This window comes from Trifolium pratense, linkage group LG3, assembly GCF_020283565.1.
Source record: "Trifolium pratense cultivar HEN17-A07 linkage group LG3, ARS_RC_1.1, whole genome shotgun sequence".
In the NCBI taxonomy this organism is placed as follows: Eukaryota; Viridiplantae; Streptophyta; class Magnoliopsida; order Fabales; family Fabaceae; genus Trifolium; species Trifolium pratense.
In genome coordinates this window covers 43,957,987-43,977,538 of record NC_060061.1, presented here as the reverse complement: position 1 = coordinate 43,977,538, position 19,552 = coordinate 43,957,987, and the positions used below count along the sequence as shown (strand labels likewise).

The following is a 19,552-nucleotide window of genomic DNA, read 5'->3' as shown; positions in this document are numbered from 1 at the left end:
AAGTTGCCTCAACATTATTGGGGTGAAGCACTGTACACGGCAGTGCATGTTATTAATCTCACTCCTACTGTTGTTTTGAATAGTGAAGTTCCAGACAAAATTTGGTTTGGTAAGAATGTCAAATATGATCATTTGAGAGTCTTTGGTTGTAAGGCTTTTGTGCATGTTCCAAAGGATGAAAGATCCAAGTTGGATGCAAAGTCAAAACAATGTATCTTCATCGGCTATGGGCAGGATGAGTTTGGTTACAAGTTTTATGATCCTATAGGGAATAAACTTATCAGAAGCCGCGATGTTGTGTTCATGGAAGACCAAACTATTGAAGACATCGATAAGGTGGAGAAAACTACACCCGAGAAAGATGTTAGTTTGTCTAATATTGATCCAGTTCGGTTGCCTGTTCATAATCTGGATACTATTGGTGGTGATGTTCAAAATGGTGAGCCACATGATTATGTTGATGATCAACAACTTGGAGAAGAGGTATATATTCCAGCTGACAATGATGAGGAGAATGATATGTCACAGGATGAGAATCTTGGTGAAGCTCCAGAATCATCTCAAGTTCAACTTAGGAGGTCCAACAGACAGAGACAACCTTCTACAAGGTATAATTCTGACGAGTATGTGACTTTGACTGATGAGGGTGAACCTGAGTATTTTCAAGAAGCCATGGAAAGTGATGAAAATCAAAAGTGGTTGGATGCAATGAATGATGAGATGAAATCCTTGCATGATAATCACACTTATGATTTAGTGAAGTTGCCTAAAGGCAAAAGGGCTTTGGAAAATAGGTGGATATATAGAGTCAAACATGAGAGTAACTCTGAGTCTCCAAGGTATAAAGCCAGATTGGTAGTGAAAGGTTTTCGTCAAAGAAAGGGTGTTGATTTTAATGAAATTTTCTCACCTGTTGTGAAGATGTCATCAATTAGAACCGTGTTGGGTTTGGCTGCTACTCTTGATCTAGAGGTTGAGCAAATGGATGTGAAAACGGCTTTCCTTCATGGTGATTTGGAGGAAGAGATCTACATGAAGCAACCCGATGGTTTTCAAGTTAAAGGCAAAGAAGACTATGTGTGTAGATTGAGAAAGAGCCTATATGGGTTGAAGCAAGCTCCAAGGCAGTGGTACAAGAAGTTTGAGTCTGTTATGTCTGAACAAGGATACAAGAAGACTACTTCAGATCATTGCGTCTTTGTTAGAAAATTTTCTAACGATGACTTCATTATCCTGTTGTTATATGTTGATGATATGCTTATTGTAGGGAAAAATATTTCTAACATTGACAGGTTAAAGAAGCAGCTGGGCGAGTCATTTGCCATGAAAGACATGGGAGAAGCTAAACAGATTCTTGGCATAAGAATCACGCGTGACAGAAAGGAGAAGAAACTTTGGATGTCACAAGAACACTATATCAAAAGAGTGCTGCAGAGATTCCAGATGGAAAATTCTAAGGCGGTAAGCACTCCTCTTGCTACTCATTTCAAGCTGAGTTCGAAACAAAGTCCTTCAAATGAAGATGAAACATTTGATATGAAACGTGTTCCTTATGCGTCTGCTGTGGGTAGTTTGATGTATGCAATGGTGTGTACAAGACCAGATATAGCACATGCTGTTGGTACAGTCAGTAGATTTTTGTCAAATCCAGGTAGAGAGCATTGGAATGCTGTAAAATGGGTTTTAAGGTATCTTCGTGGTACTACTTGTATGAGACTTTGCTTTGGGGGAGATAAGCCTACTTTGGAAGGGTACTCTGACTCAGATATGGCTGGCGACATTGATTCTAGGAAGTCTACGTCGGGCTACATGATTAAGTTTGCAGGGGGAGCTATAGCTTGGCAGTCCAGATTGCAAAAGTGTGTAGCATTGTCTACTACAGAGGCAGAGTTCATTGCCATTACCGAAGCATGCAAAGAGTTGCTATGGTTGAAGAAATTCTTGCAGGAGCTTGGTTTTGTTCAAGACAAATATGTGTTATTTGTTGATAGCCAAAGTGCTATTCATCTTGGTAAGAATCCGACTTTTCATAATAGGTCCAAACATATTGATGTAAGGTATCACTGGATACGTGATGTTTTGGATGCTAAGTTGCTGGAACTAGTTAAGGTTCATACGGATGATAATGGTTCAGATATGATGACCAAGACGTTACCAAGGGGAAAATTTGAAGCATGTTGTGATATCGCCGGTTTGGCGATTTCCTCCACATAGTTGTGAGGGGGAGATTTGTTGGGTTTTGGGCTCCCTTCCTATGTGGAGAAAAGTCCAATTTTATTAGCCCATTATGTCTCACTTATATAAGTGGAGAGTGGTCATACTAGGGTTATGATGTGAGTAAATTTTGTGAGAGAACAACCTTCAAAAAGAGAGAAAAGAAGAGAGAAAACAATTCCCGTTTTTCTCAAACCAGTCCCACTAAAACTTTGATTCCCGATTCGTTAACCGTTGGATATCTCTCAAATTTGGAGGGCAGGTTCGCAACTCCAGAGGCTATCTTTTGACCGTTCGGATCGTCGAAACAAGGTCTGGTTCGTGAGATATTCAGTCCGCAATACAGCAGGTGTTTTGGGTATTTTCATCTTCTTGTTCTTGTTTTGTAAGCTTTAGTGCTTTGTTGTGTAATCGGTTGTTAGCACTTATTTGTGCCTCACTTGGAGACTCTTTTGTACCCTTATTTGATTATAGTGGAGCTATTTCTTTGGTCTGGACGACCCGTGGTTTTTTACTCTCACATCGAGGGTTTTCCACGTTAAAATTCCGGTGTCTTTATTTTGCTTTATTGTCTGCCATATTATTTGTTGTTGATCCTCAAGGTTCTTACAAGTTTGGGGAATTTTATTTCCGCTGCGTATTGCTCGTTATTATTATTATTGTGCTAATTCCCCATCATCTCTGTGGTAGGAATGGGAGGGCAAGGTAAAACAACTCTAGCAATGAAAGTTCTTGACAGCAAGGATGTCATTGGACACTTTGATTGTGTTGTATGGATCACAGTGTCTCAATCATACGATGTTGAAGGGTTGTTGAGGGACATGTTGCTAAAGTTTTACAAACAACAAGGAAAGAACCCTCCTGATAGTATTTATCAAATGGATCGAGGGGCATTGACAAATGAAGTGAGAAACTACTTGCAGCAAAAGAGGTACGTTATCGTGTTTGATGTGTTTGGAATGTACATTTTTGGGATGATATTGAATTTGTTGTAATTGATAATAAAAATGGTAAGTCAGCAAATATAATTAAAGGATTAAGAAAGCTGAAGCAGATGAGGGATTTGAGGTTGGTTAATGTTCGTATAGAGAAGATGGAATGATTCTATCTTCATCAATCAATGAAATGCAAGACTTGGAAAAACTAGTTGTTAAATGTAGATCAGAAGAGAATTATGAAGTCATTGATTTGGATTTGATTTCATTGTCAATTAAGCTTCAAAAACTTATACTACATGGGATTCTACACAAGTTGCCTGAATGGATTCCAAAACTTCAAAATCTTGTTGAGTTAAAATTGTCCCGCTCCCATTTAACTGAAGATCCATCGAAATCACTAAATTGATGAAACCCCTATTCCAAATCCAAGGAGTTAGAAATCATGCTTTACCATACTCAAAGGAGAAAAAAGGTATGCTTTTTCTTCCTGATTAATTCATTTTGATGTGATTTGGTAGGTGTTGAGTTCAATTTCAAGTGCAAGGACTTCTACTGCAACACTTTGGAACTTTTGTTTTTCAGAAAAAAGTTATTATATGTTTAATTTGATGTTTGAGTTATTTGTAATTTTAGTATCATGTATGCAACATATATTATGATCGAGAGCTTCCTTTTCAACATATTATGTTTGAGTTATTTTTCTGTAATTTTTTTTTTCTTCCATTAATTCCACTTGGTGGTATTGAAGATGATAGTAAATGTCATGGATAAACATCATTAGGGGAGGTGAGGTTCATCAAGGTTTGCTTCTCAAGTAATGTAAATTTCAGGTGCAGCATTCCAAATGCAAAGAGAGTTACAGAGGTTAAAGATATGTTCAATTCTAGGAATAACTATATCTTTAAAATGTTTAATGTACTGTTGAACCAAATTTCATTCTTAGTCTACTAGTTTTACAATTTTTTTTTGGTATTCTACTAGTTTTACAAATTTGTGTACACGATCATTGAATTGAATGGATATATATTCTATAGTATATCTATATTTATACTATATACAAAGAGAATACAGAGTTTTGGTGTGGACTTTTCATAATACCAACAATACCCTTAGGGTCCGTTTGGTGCACGAGATAAGAGACAGTATAAGATAACTGTATCATATTCTGTTTCAGTCTAGTGTTTGGTGACACAACAAGATATGATAAGTTAATCCTGTAGCTTATCATATCCTGTCTCTCTAATTAAAATTCTTATCCTGAATTTGAGCTGGGTTACCAGCAGGATAAGATAATTTTTTTTTACTGATTTATTCTATAAAATATATTTTAAAATAAAAAAATGAAAATTAAAAAAATATAAATAATAAAATAATTTGATAGTAAATTAATAATAAAATAATTAATTTTTAAATATACATGTAATTTTCTCACAAGGGTAATTTTGTAATTTACATAATCTAAAAAACTCAAAATTATACTAAAATTACAATATTTTAAAGTAAACTAATTATTAAAAAATTGTAAAATATGGATATTAATTTAAATTTTATAAGAAATTAAATATAATTATTTTTCAATGGTATTTTTATTATTTAGTATGAGATATATCATATATTTATTTAGCTCATCTAACATGTATATATCATTGGGTTATCTATTTGATCATAATTCATATAAAAAATTAAACTTTATTATTTTCTCATGTTTTTTATTTAAAACTATATAAAGTTATTTGATTAGTTATTTATATTTTTTATTTAAAAAATTCAAAGTATTACAACATCCCTGCTGATAATTATATGAAACTGACAATATTTGCTCAAAGGCAGAAAAAAGGCTGCCTGACTTTGGCACCATAAAGTCAGTGAATCCCAATCCAATGGTTATTACATTCTTATCACTCTGCCTTCCCTAAGTTCCCTTATCTCTTTATTTGACGCATGATCCATCCAACCATATCTTCCTTCTTCATCTCACACTCACACATACAGATTCCTATCCATATACTCCTATCGCTTTGCCTTCCCGTTTCTCTTTATCTGACACATTTCCAACCATATCTTCTTCATACGCAGCAAAACAAAAAAATCTCAAAATGGCAGAAATAGCAGTGTCATTTGCTATTGACAAACTGCTTCCATTGTTAACAGAAGAATTCAATTTGCTCAAAGGTGTTCACAAGGAATTTGCAGACATTAAAGATGAACTCGAAAGCATCCAAGCCTTCCTTAAGGATGCTGATAGAAGAGCTTCAGCACCTAATGGAGACAACAATGGTGAAGGAGTCAAAACATGGGTCAAACAGATTAGGGAAGCAGCTTTTCGGATAGAAGACATCATTGATAACTATATGATGTATGCGGAACAACGCCACAATTTTTCTCACTTGTTCAAAACTTTGAAACAACGCCATAAAATAGCATCTGGGATTCGAGACATTAAGTCATTGGTGCGTGGGATCAAGGAAAGAAGCGAAAGATATTGTTTCCAACGTTCTTTGGATCAAGGATCAAGCCATTCTAGAGGAAGCCAGAATGCCAAACTGTACCCCCTTCGAGAGGCTGCTCTTTACATTGAAGAAGCTGACGTTGTGGGCTTTGAAACACCAAGAAGAATATTGATGGAATGGATGTTCGAGTTGAAAGGAAGAAAGGACCCCACTGTCTTCTCTGTGGTAGGAATGGGAGGGCAGGGCAAAACCACTCTAGTCAAGAAAGTTTTTGACAACAACAAAGTCATTGCACACTTTCATTATCGTGTATGGATCACTGTGTCTCAAACATATGATGTTAAAGAGGTGTTGAGGGACATGTTGCTAAAAATTTGCAAACAAAATCCACCTCAAAATATTAATCAAATGGATCAAAGGTCATTGACTGAAGAACTGAGAAAGTACTTGAGGCGAAAGAGGTATGTTGTGGTGTTTGATGATGTTTGGAATGTAAAGTTTTGGGATGATATTAAAAATGCTGTAATTGATAATAAAAGTGGAAGTAAGATATTGATAACAACAAGGAACGAAGACGTTTTGAAGTCTTGTAAAATATCTTCTTCCACTGAAGTGCTTAATTTGCAACCTTTAACTCGAGAACAGTCTTTGAAATTGTTCAATAAGAGGGCATTCAAATTTGACTCTGGTGGATGTTGTCGAGAAGATCTCATTGGTATAGCTAATGAAATTGTTCAAAAATGTAAGGGCTTGCCACTAGCAATTGTTGCCATTGGTGGTCTTTTGTCTACAAAAGAGAAGCATGTGTTTGAGTGGCAGAGATTTAGTGAAAATTTAAGTGCGGAGCTAAAGAAAGATACACATTTAATTGAGATAAAAGATATTTTAGGCTTAAGTTACGATGATTTGCCTTATTATCTCAAGTCATGCTTGTTGTATTTTGGAATGTATCCAGAAGATTATGAAGTTGAACCAAATAGAGTGATTCAACAATGGATTGCTGAAGGGTTTGTGAAAGAGGAGCAGGGGAAGACTTTGGAAGAAGTTGCAGAAGGATATTTAACAGAGTTGATCCATAGAAGCTTGGTGCAAGTATCTTCAATTGGAATTGATGGTAAAGCTGAAAGTTGTCGTGTTCATGATCAAATACGCGAGATGATCCTTGAAAAGTTTGAGGATTTAAACTTTTGTAAGGAAATTAGTGAAAATGGTAAGTCATCCTTAAGTGGAATAACTCGACGCTTATCAATAACAACCATTTCCAATAATTTAATGCAGTGTATTGAAAGCTTGCATGTTCGTTCAATGCTTGTTTTCACAGATAATGAATCACCACCACTTTTTGAGAATAGAATTCCTAAAAATTACAAGCTGTTGAGGGTTCTTGATTGTCAATCTACTTCAATGTTGAACGTTCCGGAAAATTTGGGAAGTTTTGTCCACTTGAAGTATTTAAGCTTGGGGTCTGTTGAGATATTGGAAATCTTAAAATTTATTGGCATGCTCCGTAACCTAGAGACCTTGAATATACGGAGTCAAATAGTTGTTGAGTTGCCCAAAAAGATTAGGAAACTTGGAAAACTAAGACATCTTACTTGCTGGTATCTGTCTTTGATTCAATTAGAGGATGGTATTGGAGAGATGAGATCCCTACAAACGCTACGTAGTGTTAATTTAGATATGGAAGGAGCGGCAAAGATAATTAAAGGGTTTGGAGAGCTGAAGCAGATGAGGGATTTGGGGTTGATTAATGTTCGTAGAGAACATGGAACCATTCTATCTTCGTCAATCAATGAAATGCAACACTTGGAAAGACTAGTTGTTGTATCAAGACATGAAGAGCGCTCTTATGAAGTCATTGATTTGAATTTGATTTCATTGCCAACTAAGCTTCAAAAACTTACACTAGAGGGGATTCTACACAAGTTACCCGAATGGATTCCAAAGCTTCAAAATCTTGTTGAGTTGACGTTGCGCAAGTCCCGTTTAACTCAAGATCCATTGAAATCACTAAATTGTTTGCAACAATTGTTGTCCTTCAATATAGGCAATGATTCTTATGAAGGTTCATGTTTGCATTTTGAAGATGGATGGTTTCAAAAACTAAAGAAACTGAATGTTAGTTGTATTTCTGAATTGAGAGAAGTTATTATTGACAAAGGAGCACTGCCTTCTCTGAAATAGCTAAGCTTTGGCGTGCTCTGGAGACTGAAGAATATACCCACTGACATCCAACACTTGGAGAAGCTCGAAGAACTCCGTTTTTCTTATATGGCAGATGAATTTTTGGATAACATTTCTACTGAGGATTGGAACTTGATGCAGCACGTACCCCTTGTAAAAATTTCTAACAACGATGGAATTTGTATTCCAAACCCATGGAGTTAGGAATCATGTTTTACCATACTCAAGGAGAAAAAAGGTGTACTTTTTCTTCCTAAAACTTAATATTTACCTTTTTATTTATTTAGTTATTTTTATAGGCATTACAGTATTTAAAATAAATCCAGTCATCAAAATAAAGCTTTATTTTCACTGTAATATGCTTTATTATTTTAGCTCAGCACTGCCAATTCTTGATCCTCAAGAGCTATTTTTTGTAATCCTTTCATTTGAAATATTCTAATTAATTCATTTTGATGTGATTTGGTAGGTGCTGACTTCAATTTCAAATGCAATATGGCAGCTCAAATTCTCCACAGGGACTTCTACTGCAACACTTTGGAACTTTTGTTGTTCTTCAATAAAAAAGTTATATGTTTAATTGTTTTTCTTTTGATTTGATGTTTGAGTTATTTGTAATTGTAGTATATCATCATGTATGCAAGATATTATGAGAGCTTCCCTTTCAAGAATTGTGAGACTTCATTTTTTCTGTTGATTTCCTTTCTATTTTGGTGTAATAAAAATGAAGTATTATGTACTTTTCAATCTGTTCAAACATTAATTGACAATTATATTTTGGTGTGTATCAAGATTGTTTGTGTATCAATACTTGAGTTCATAACAACATGATGATCATTTGTTATAGGATAACTTTATTACATACATATATTGCTCAAACTCACAAAGAAGCATCGATCTTCAGTTTAATCATAAGCCTAAGGAGTCAGTACCATTAACTAACTGCACATAATCTCAAGATAAAAATAATTTCGCAATTACAATGACAGAAGAAAAAGTAAATAAATTCCAATCAAGGTTTGCTTTGCCCATGTGGGAGTTTGTCCATCAAGGTTGCCTCTAAAACAAATTCCAACCCAGTTTTCTGTTCTGTAGCAAAAGTTTAGAATGAGTCTTCTCTATACATACTCCATTCATATATCTCATATGCTTAAGATAATATAATCGAATTTAAGACAAATAATGCGTGCAACTATGGAAACTACTAGAATCATGTGAACATAATACATTGATTTTGAACGGTTAAACAACTACCAAGTCTCTGTGGATAAGAAAATCTAAAATATTTTAATACCTTTAAATGGCCTTATCGACTTTGTAAAAGGAAATCTAAGCTTTAGACATACAATAATTGGAAAATAAGCAAGTAAAGAAGTACAAATTATAAAATATTTAAATCTGTCTTCTAAAAATATAGTCAGAGTTGTAATAAATGCTACCATTGTTGCCACTACAGCACAGGACAAAAAATCCAAACCGACTAGGAATCTAGCAACAAATAGTACCATCGCATAGTCTTCATGGATGTAGCGTCCATTTATGGCTGCTAAAAACCATAGAAGAGAAGCCATTGAGAAAAAGAAGGCTATTGCATCTGACACAATAAACACTCTGAATTTGTTATCTGTCAAGAATATTGGTATTCCTTTGTCCTGGTTGCTACCTCCAGGTACAGTTATTGCAGCTGCAAATGTGATTGTCACAATAAGAGTTGCCACTAACATACCAGTGTTTGATCTATCCTTTATCCAATTCCTCGCTTCTCTAATCAATGTTTTATGTTCTTCCTTAAAAACTTGCCAAGCTGTTTTGCCATCTATATTTCTGACTTCTTTGTGGAGAGGGTGATCCAATTTCTCTACTACCTGTTGGTAATGCATATAGCTATGTTATCAATAATTTTATACAATTTAGACAAACTATATGTGAAGTTCTTTAACATAATTTAAATTTTCAAAAACTTAAATAAAGATGAAACTTTATCTTTCGATCTTTGATATATGCATGCTACCAAAAGTCTTATATTACCATTTAAGAAGGTAAATTACATCTTCACTTCATCAAGATAACATCTAAATCACATCATAATGATTGTTACAATATGTAGCCCATCAAAATAAATAAGTTCTTTTTGGGAGAGGATCCTCTCCGGTGCAGTTTTCTATCAAGTAACATCTCAGCCTTACATTTTATTATCCCTTCAATTTTAATTTTTTTATTTAAAAAGTGAATGGTTGGATTCCACACTCGACCTCCTGTAGTGAAAACTGCACGGGAGGCAATCCAGTCCAGTTCTTTTTTAGTTTTGATTTAAGATTGTGACCTCATGTCAACCAGAGGCTTATTGTGGTGTTAAGTGTGTTGAGTATGCCTTGAAATCTCAGTTACGGAAGTCAGAAAAATCCTGGATGCACACTACTGTTGGCACGAGGATCGATAGGGGCTGCGTGGGGCGCAATTGCTTTAGCAATTCCTGGGTTCAGGGCGCAGGGCTACAAGTGTATGGGCTTGTTGCTGATTTTCTGGAAAAATTAGTTTTTAGAGGAAATTTGACTTTAATTCTATTTTATTTTAAAGCAGATTTGTTTATGTTATTTAGCCATATATTTTTCTATATATAGAGGTTGCTATTCGCATAGAAAAATTGAGAGAGAGGAAACAAGATGTAGGGAATTCAATTAGAGATGAGTGGAAACATCAAGTATTTTATTGGTGTGATTTTTAATCGAATTCACATTGTGTACTATTATTTAATAATCATATGCACAAATTTGTTATAGAAGTGGATTAAGAATGAAACTTGGTTCAATGGAGTAAATATATATTTAAAGATAGAATTTAAATTAACTTAGAATCACAAAATATGTGCTCACGAGATTAAATTAAACAAACCTTAAACCAATGTAACTCTCTGACAATTTGAAATGGTGCACCTAAATTTGAATCTACTTGAGAAGAAAACCTTGCTGCCAGATGTGATGTAGTGTTGTTTGATTCATCTATCGCCAACACTAAAAGCTTGCACATTATTGGCATCTTGCATAGAAAACTAAAAACTTGTTTTTGCCTATTCTTGATGGCAATTTGAACCAAATACCCTTCATTGGGAATGCGAGTCCAAACCATATCAGGGAAAAACTGAAAACAAGTCTCCAAAATCTCAACTATGCCAGACGATGTTGCACTGAATAGAATTTCTGGACTCACAAAAGATTGCCAGAATTGATAGTCATTCATGGTTGATGCTTGTGAGAAAACAAATTCAGCCAATTTCACGGCAGATAGATGTCTCAACTTTTTATCTCTGATTATCTTTAAGCCAGGAACTGCAAATGATTGTCTATTTTATATTAATAAAGAAAAAAAGAAAAAAAAGAAACAAAAGTTAAGAGAATGATACATCTAGAGAATCTCTGAGATGAGCTTCCCTACAAGGATAACATACAAAGAGTTTGAAGCGCATTCCATATTGTATTTTCATATTCCAGTTCCCCAGGAGCCCCTGATATAGTTTAAGAAATGTTAAACTTCAGTAAGGCCGACCAGTATGGACAATCAAGCATTTTGTACCAGAAAATAATTATTCTTAAAATAAGTACTTACATTTGTAACAGAGTTTATCAAATTTAAAATAAAGTAAGTCTCCACTATAAAAGTGTGATGGCAATTTTGTCAGAACATTAAGTATAATGCTGCTTCCATTTGAATCAGTAATAGTGGCTAAGTTAGGGTAGCGCTGCAGAAGATGCATTGTAATATCTGCACATTGAAGATTCAAAAAGTATATAAGCATATGAGTAATAAATAGTGTTTTATATGTTTGGTTAGTAAGGCAGCACAATATTTTTTAAGAAGAAAGAGACAGGTTTGAAACTTGATCTCAGGTTACCAGCTCTCCGGCCTCATTTCGAGGCACGATTGGAGAGCTCATTGGGCCTGTCAGTTTCTCAATCGCCAGATAGAAACAGTCTGAGATGCGATGTTCTGAATTCTGATTACTTATGTTGTTTGTTTATGTAATTTTCAATGCTTGTTCTCATTCCTACTTGCTTCTTTCCTATTTGTCACTGAACTGATCTTTCAGAGAGGGAAGATGATGTTCTTAGCTCGAGAGATAGCCCTATTTTGTTTGTTTTGCCAACTTTCAGCCCTATCCCTATGGTCGAGCAACTACGTACCTTTCTTTTCTAGACCTCATGTGGGAGAGGTACGATGTTAATTACTGCTTGACACCTATAACCAGCTATCCTACCATGAAAGGGCCGGAAAGAATTTTAATTACCATGAAATCCGGCTCCCGTAAGCAAAGCAACAAGTTGACTAGCAGAGGGACCAGAGAATGGACAGCCAGGTCTTTCATCTGAAGTATTCAAAACAAGATATCCAACCATCTCTTTACATTGTGTAGAAGTAATACTATACATGAGTGGTGTGAATCCTTTAAAATCAATAACTTGTGTAACAGAAGGATTTTTAGCCACCAATGCTTTCGCAGCATCTACGCTTTGACCCATTGCAACATAGTGAAGGCAAGTACAGCCCATAAAATCCAATTCTTCAAGGACTTCTGCAGGCATCTGTTGATGTTGCGCCAACTTTTCAACAAGTTTCCACTGAGCTCCTACTGCTGCAACATGAAGTGCAGTCCTGCCATGTACCGTAACCTTCGCTGTCAATGCGGTTGGATCGTTATCAAGAAAAGCCTTTGTAGATTTCCAGTCGCCTTTTAGTATTGCCAAGTGAAGTGGTTGGTAGTAATTGTGGTCAAATCCTAGAGCTTTTGCCAATAATAGTGTCACAACATAAATATTTATGAAAGGAGGAAAATATATAACTGCAACATTTTTAATCATAATTACTACTTCTAAAGTCATAAAAATGCATTATGTGTTTTTAAAGTGAGTGGAAAATAGCAAAGTCATAACTAGAAGTATTAAGATTTTCAACTAAGGAAATTGCCTTCAAATTCTCTTATAAACTTGGTACTTTAATCATAATCCAAAACATATTCTGTTTCTACTAATCCATAGTTGTTTTGTGAAGAAAATTAAGAAATAATTAAAGATCATACCGAACTCAGTGACAGCAGTCTTGACTTCATCAAAAGGCTTCAGTGGACTTGATTCTGCAGATGCCATTTCTATTACAAAACTAATTTGTCTTTGTTTTTGAAGCTGAAAACTAATTCAAATGGGTGCTCAAAAGCTGCAGAAGCTAAGGAAAATATGCACAATCACACTCATTTGGCTATTACTTATATAAGAATTGAAATATAAATTTTAGAATTGAGTATTGGGCCTAACTTAACATAAATCCGACTGTAAGGTGAAGATTACCTCTACCTTATAAACATATATTCATGTCATCTTGCAACCGAGGTGAGACTTCTTAATAATTATAATCCTTCTATCACTATTTATAACTATAAGACACTTTCTGGAACATTTGTGTGTCCTTAAATATAACAGCCTTTGTAAATTTTTAAATATATTTATTATGCTTTTTCAAATATAAATATAACACCCTTTGGAACATTTGTGTGGTCCCTAAGCATGTGGTTAGAAGTTTGATTCCGGTTCATGTCATGTGTATGGAAAATATCAGTTGGGAGGGAGACCACACCTTGTGTGCCCACAAGTTTCCCGACGAAGATTAATCATCGCTAATGGAGGTGAAAACTTCATACCCATAAAAAGATGCATGGAGTATGAAATATTGTCTTGAAAAGAAATAAAGTTAACCTTTTAAGTCACGAGGCTTTCTGCGTAAAAAAAAAAGTTATGAGGCTAACTCTCTCATCTACAATATATAAAAAGAAGATACATATGAAATCACTAATTTGCCCCTACTTCATTTTTTGACACATAATCATTTTCAAGGGTATTTTGTGTCTTTATTAAAAAAATTAGTAGAAAAATGCTAAAACATTTCTAAGCAGGATTCAAGCACTTAACCTTTTAGTTACATTTTTTATTATATTTACCACTAAGCCATATGAATTAATTTGTTATATTTTTGGAACCAATATGAGTTAAATGCCCAATTGTAACCACAAAACTCCACTTTATTTGTTACTTCTCCCACGATTTTTTTCTTTTTATCTAAAAATCCAATTTTTTGTATGTAACCCAAATTCAAATTAAATTACCTCACTTTATATCTACAATATATGAAAAGAATATGCATATGAAATCACCAATTTGCCCCTTTTTCATTTTTTGAGACATAATCATTTTCAAGGGTGATTTCATATGTATTTTCTTTTCATATATTATAAATTTTTGGAACCAATATGAGTTAAATGTCCAATTGTAACCACAAAACACCACTTTATTTGTTACTTCTCCCACAATTTTTTTCTTTTTATCTAAAACTCCAATTTTTTGTATGTAACCCAAATTCAAATTACCTCACTTTATATAAATTCAATTTTTTTATTAAACAAAAATCAATTAGCTGGGCATCGATATATCCTATACAATCTACTATATAGGCTGTATTAATTTTGTTTTAATTACTCAATTTAAAACATTTCTTTACCTTACAAAAAAATAAAATAAATAACATATAGAAATTCACATAAAATTAATAATTATGACCGATGAATGAATATAATGACACATCTACAATATATGAAAAGAATATACTTTTTTTTTTAAGGAAAAAAGAAGATACATATGAAATCACAAATTTTCCTCTTTTTTCATTTTTTGACACATAATTATTTTCAAGGGTATTTTGTGTCATATTTGAGGTGGTTTCCTGATTTTAAATAATTTATGTTGGACCTAAATTTATACTCAGATATTAATGGGAGAAAAATTTACGTCCGCACGGGAGTCGCAGCGTTGCCGCTCCTCATTTGGTAAGATGAAATTTATTGGAAAGTAGATTAAAATATAAAAGAAAAATAGAAGGGATATAATATTTGGTAAAAAAAATAGAAAAAGAACAATGGTAAAATTATCACCAAAAAAACTTTAGTATAACATAGTATAATAATCAATGTTCAAAGATTATGGAATTTATTTAACAACTTTATAGTATAGTTTATCAAAATTGTAGGTAAAGCATGCCGTACGTGTACCAAGGTACTTATCAGGAAATTAATATGAAAGAGCATATTTATAAATTAAGCAAAATCAAAATCAACCACCATGACCATTCTTATCACCACAAACTACCCAAACTCAAAATTGGAGAGACTAAAAGCATATATTAAATTTAATTATTTCTCCTAATTTTCTAAAACAAAAGACTAAATACTCAATTTAATTCCTAAAAAATATTAACAATTTATAAAGGAAAACTATTTTCTTATAGTTGAATACTGTATTGTACCAAAACTTTTGAGGTCTTGGTCATTGTCGTTATTAGAAATAAAACTTTTGAGGTCTTGGTCATTGTCGTTATTAGAAATATATCTTGTATCTACTAATCCATTTATGTGATTCTAATTAAGTCTACGATAATGGGAGGTTACGCCGAAAGATGTTCTTATAAAATCTTGGAAAAGTATGTACCGAAACAAAATCAATCTTTGAAAAGTTTATATTGCTTTTGCTACTTTAGGTCTCCATAGGAATATAAATATAGATAATGTAAAAATTGTGAAAAAAAATAGGCTACCTTATTAATATATTAGTAAAAACATAGGTCTTGTAAAAATCACCAAAAAACTTATGTCAATGTATTAATATATGAGTATAAATATAGTCACGTAAAAATTATTAAAAAATAGGCAATCGTATGTGAAAATATAGGTCTCACAACAATCATCAAAATAATTAGGTCACCGTATTAAATATGAGTATAATCTGTAAATTTGTAAAATAAAAAAAAATAGACAACTTAATTTTTATTTTATTTTTGTTACAAACAACTTAATTAATATATAATTAAAAGTATAAGTCCCGTAGAAACCACACCAACAAAAAAGTTTCCATATTAATATATGAGTATAAATATAACCCTATAATATATACACAAAATACCTATGAAAGTTTATCTAATGTACCCCCTCAAATAGCCCTCTTTATCCAAAACGATATAAGACCTGGCTGAGGTTTTTGTTTCTCTTTTATAATAAAGTTTTTGTTTCAAAAAAAATAAATAAATATAGGTCCCGCAAATGTTATAAAAAATGGACAAACTTATTAATATGAGTAAAACACATAGGTTCCCATAATCCCATGTACCCAAAAAAAAAAACACATAGATTCCCAGAAATCACACAAAAGATTAGGTTCTCGTACTAATATATGATTATAAATATAGCTCTAAAAAAAATAGTAAAAATTTGAAAACTAAAATTTATTTGGAAAAGTGCAAAAAATAGGTATTTATTGGTGAATTAAGATGAGGGTATAATAGGAAGATAATGTGCAAAAATTCACTTTCTTAATTTAGTGTTATCATTCTAACTGAACACTTATAAAAAATCAAAAGGAGTAAAATATTAAAAAGGAATTAACCATCTCAAGAAAAATTTTAAAATATTGAAATTATTTACTAACTTTCAAATATGACACAAAATACCCATGAAAGTGATGATGTGTCAAATTATTAAGTAGGGGATTTTCACATGTATCTAGTTTTCTTAGGTCCTTTGTAATATATATATATATATATATATATATATATATATATATATATATATATATATATATATATATATATATATATATGAGTATGAATATAGTCCCGTAAAAATTATTAAAAAATAGGCGATCTTATTAATATGTTAGTGAAAATATATGTCTCACAACAATCATCAAAATAATTAGGTCACCGTATTAAATATGAGTATAAAGTTAGGTTCTACATAAATTATTAAAGATCAGGAAACCTTATTAATAAGAGGATAAATATAGGTCACTCACAATTCACACAAAAGATTATGTCTCCGTATAAATATATGAGTATAACTCGTATAATTATAAAAAAAAACAACTTTATTAATATAGGAGCAAAAATATAAGGCCCGGAGATATAACAAAAAAAAGAGGATCCCGTATTAATATGAATATAGCCCGTAAAATTATTAAAAAAAATAGACAACATAATATATTAGTAAAAACACAAGTTCTTTGAGAATCACAAAAAATAGTAGATTTTCGTATTAATATATGAGTATAAATATAGGTCTCACAAAAAATAGTAAAAAACTGACAACTTCATTAATAAGAGTAAAAACATAGGTCTCGCATAAATCCCACAAAAAATTAGATCCTTGTATTAATATATGAGTATAAATATATGTCATGTAGAAATTATGAAGAATGAACAACTTTATTAATATATGATTAAAAATATAAATCTCGTAGAAATCATAAAAATAATAGGTTCTCCCATTAATATCTGAGTATAAATTTAGGTCCAACATAAATTATTTAAAATCAGGAAACCACCTCAAATATGACACAAAATACCCTTGAAAATAATTATGTGTCAAAAAATGAAAAAAGAGGAAAATTTGTGATTTCATATGTATCTTCTTTTTTCCTTAAAAAAAAAAGTATCTTCTTTTCATATATTGTAGATGTGTCATTATATTCATTCATCGGTCATAATTATTAATTTTATGTGAATTTCTATATGTTATTTATTTTATTTTTTTGTAAGGTAAAGAAATGTTTTAAATTGAGTAATTAAAACAAAATTAATACAGCCTATATAGTAGATTGTATAGGATATATCGATGCCCAGCTAATTGATTTTTGTTTAATAAAAAAATTGAATTTATATAAAGTGAGGTAATTTGAATTTGGGTTACATACAAAAAATTGGAGTTTTAGATAAAAAGAAAAAAATTGTGGGAGAAGTAACAAATAAAGTGGTGTTTTGTGGTTACAATTGGACATTTAACTCATATTGGTTCCAAAAATTTACAATATATGAAAAGAAAATACATATGAAATCACCCTTGAAAATGATTATGTCTCAAAAAATGAAAAAGGGGCAAATTGGTGATTTCATATGCATATTCTTTTCATATATTGTAGATATAAAGTGACGTAATTTAATTTGAATTTGGGTTACATACAAAAAATTGGATTTTTAGATAAAAAGAAAAAAATCGTGGGAGAAGTAACAAATAAAGTGGAGTTTTGTGGTTACAATTGGGCATTTAACTCATATTGGTTCCAAAAATATAACAAATTAATTCATATGGCTTAGTGGTAAATATAATAAAAAATGTAACTAAAAGGTTAAGTGCTCGAATCCTGCTTAGAAATGTTTTAGCATTTTTCTACTAATTTTTTTAATAAAGACACAAAATACCCTTGAAAATGATTATGTGTCAAAAAATGAAGTAGGGGCAAATTAGTGATTTCATATGTATCTTCTTTTTATATATTGTAGATTCCAAAAATATAACAAATTAATTCATATGGCTTAGTGGTAAATATAATAAAAAATGTAACTAAAAGGTTAAGTGCTCGAATCCTGGTTAGAAATGTTTTAGCATTTTTCTACTAATTTTTTTAATAAAGACACAAAATACCCTTGAAAATGATTATGTGTCAAAAAATGAAGTAGGGGCAAATTAGTGATTTCATATGTATCTTCTTTTTATATATTGTAGAAGCCAAGTGGCAAAATGTTTGAATGAGTTTTTGTATTTTTTTGTCTTTTAAAAATGTTTAGATATGCTTAAGTGTGTTAAAGCATTTATTGAAAAAGAGTTGAAAATCTCATTGACGAAAGTCAATGTTTCTAAAAAAAGATTCTTTTTGAAAATTGTTTTTTTTTTTTTTGAATGTTTAGGGTTTTGAAAGTAAATAACAAAGATAAACAAGTAAACATGCAAAATGACACAAAGTCAACAAAACAATTCCTTCCCTTGGATTTAGACAAAATAAAATTAAAATAATAAAAAGTATTTTTCTTTGTATTTTTGTTAAAGAAAACAAAGAAATATATTTTTTGGGATTTTTTAGATATTTTTAATGATATATATGAGACTAAAAGAAATAAAATAAAATAAAGGGTTTTTTTTTATAAAAAAATAGGGGCAGAGAAGGGTGTTGAACCCATGACCTACGCTTAACCAAACCAATAGCTAGACCAACTGTGCCAGCGCGTATTTCATTAGAGGAACACCTACAATTTATATAAGTATTAAACTCGCCATTTAAAATTTGAAAATCATGCACACTGCATCGTCCCCTACCTTCGGCTCAAAACAACAACTTCCATGGTTAAAAAATCGCGTTTCTTCATTGTCTCACCAAATTTGACATGTGAATATACCAGTTTGCTCATAATTTAATGAAGATTATGAATATACACTTAACTTTTATTAATTACTACTGAAAAATTCTAATTTTCAGATTAAAGTAAGAACCGTAAAAATTTCAAACACAAATTAAATATTATTTAAGCACAATCAGAACTTATGCGTATAGGGCTTTTACTTCTCACATCATGGACTACATCGTTTCTTCACGAATAATTCAAAAATAATGCATGTATGATGGAGTTCAAAGTAACGAAAATTTACCTATTGGAGCAAGGTCCAATGCCTCATGTTTAGAGATGAGAAAATGATACATTTAGCTTCCTTGAGTCCCCAGGATTGTAATGGTTTAGTTACTTTTCCTTTAAACCTTCTGAAATGTTCTACCCAATTCAAGTTGAAAGTCACCAAAAGTGGGAATTGGGAGATGGTAATGGAGGGGTTACATGATCAATGCTTACAGAAGTTTTTTTATGATATATGGATGATGATTCAATAGAAAAAGTAGAGAAAACTTGGAGGAA

The 19,552-nt window shown here is 32.0% G+C and overlaps 3 protein-coding genes across 5 annotated transcripts; 2 read left to right on the top strand and 1 right to left on the bottom strand.

Annotated features, from left to right (window-relative positions):
- The first annotated feature begins 2,906 nt into the window (after nt 1–2,906).
- On the top strand, nt 2,907–3,558 carry LOC123915182 (putative disease resistance protein RGA3). Its single transcript, XM_045966324.1, has 2 exons — nt 2,907–3,145; nt 3,303–3,558. The coding sequence occupies exons 1-2, from the start codon at nt 2,907–2,909 to the stop codon at nt 3,556–3,558; spliced, it is 495 nt and encodes a 164-aa protein (XP_045822280.1).
- A 1,416-nt stretch (nt 3,559–4,974) lies between these two features.
- Nucleotides 4,975–8,533, top strand: LOC123914365 (disease resistance protein RPM1-like). Of its 2 annotated transcripts, XM_045965488.1 has the most exons (3): nt 4,981–6,812; nt 6,924–8,024; nt 8,256–8,533. In XM_045965488.1, exons 1-2 carry the CDS (start codon nt 5,249–5,251, stop codon nt 7,784–7,786), a joined length of 2,427 nt encoding a protein of 808 aa, XP_045821444.1. In that variant the 5' UTR covers nt 4,981–5,248; the 3' UTR covers nt 7,787–8,024; nt 8,256–8,533. The 2 variants fall into 2 exon arrangements, with proteins under 2 accessions (XP_045821442.1, XP_045821444.1); XM_045965486.1 differs by having other exon boundaries at nt 4,975–8,024.
- A 72-nt stretch (nt 8,534–8,605) lies between these two features.
- Nucleotides 8,606–13,273, bottom strand: LOC123914367. 2 transcript variants are annotated; one of them, XM_045965490.1, is made up of 6 exons: nt 12,858–13,273; nt 12,069–12,563; nt 11,390–11,545; nt 11,232–11,288; nt 10,679–11,112; nt 8,606–9,651 (listed from the first exon to the last, which is right to left on the bottom strand). In XM_045965490.1, exons 1-6 carry the CDS (start codon nt 12,922–12,924, stop codon nt 9,064–9,066), a joined length of 1,797 nt encoding a protein of 598 aa, XP_045821446.1. In that variant the 5' UTR covers nt 12,925–13,273; the 3' UTR covers nt 8,606–9,063. The 2 variants fall into 2 exon arrangements, with proteins under 2 accessions (XP_045821446.1, XP_045821445.1); XM_045965489.1 differs by lacking the exon at nt 12,858–13,273 and having other exon boundaries at nt 9,029–9,651; nt 12,069–12,837.
- Nucleotides 13,274–19,552: the final 6,279 nt, after the last annotated feature.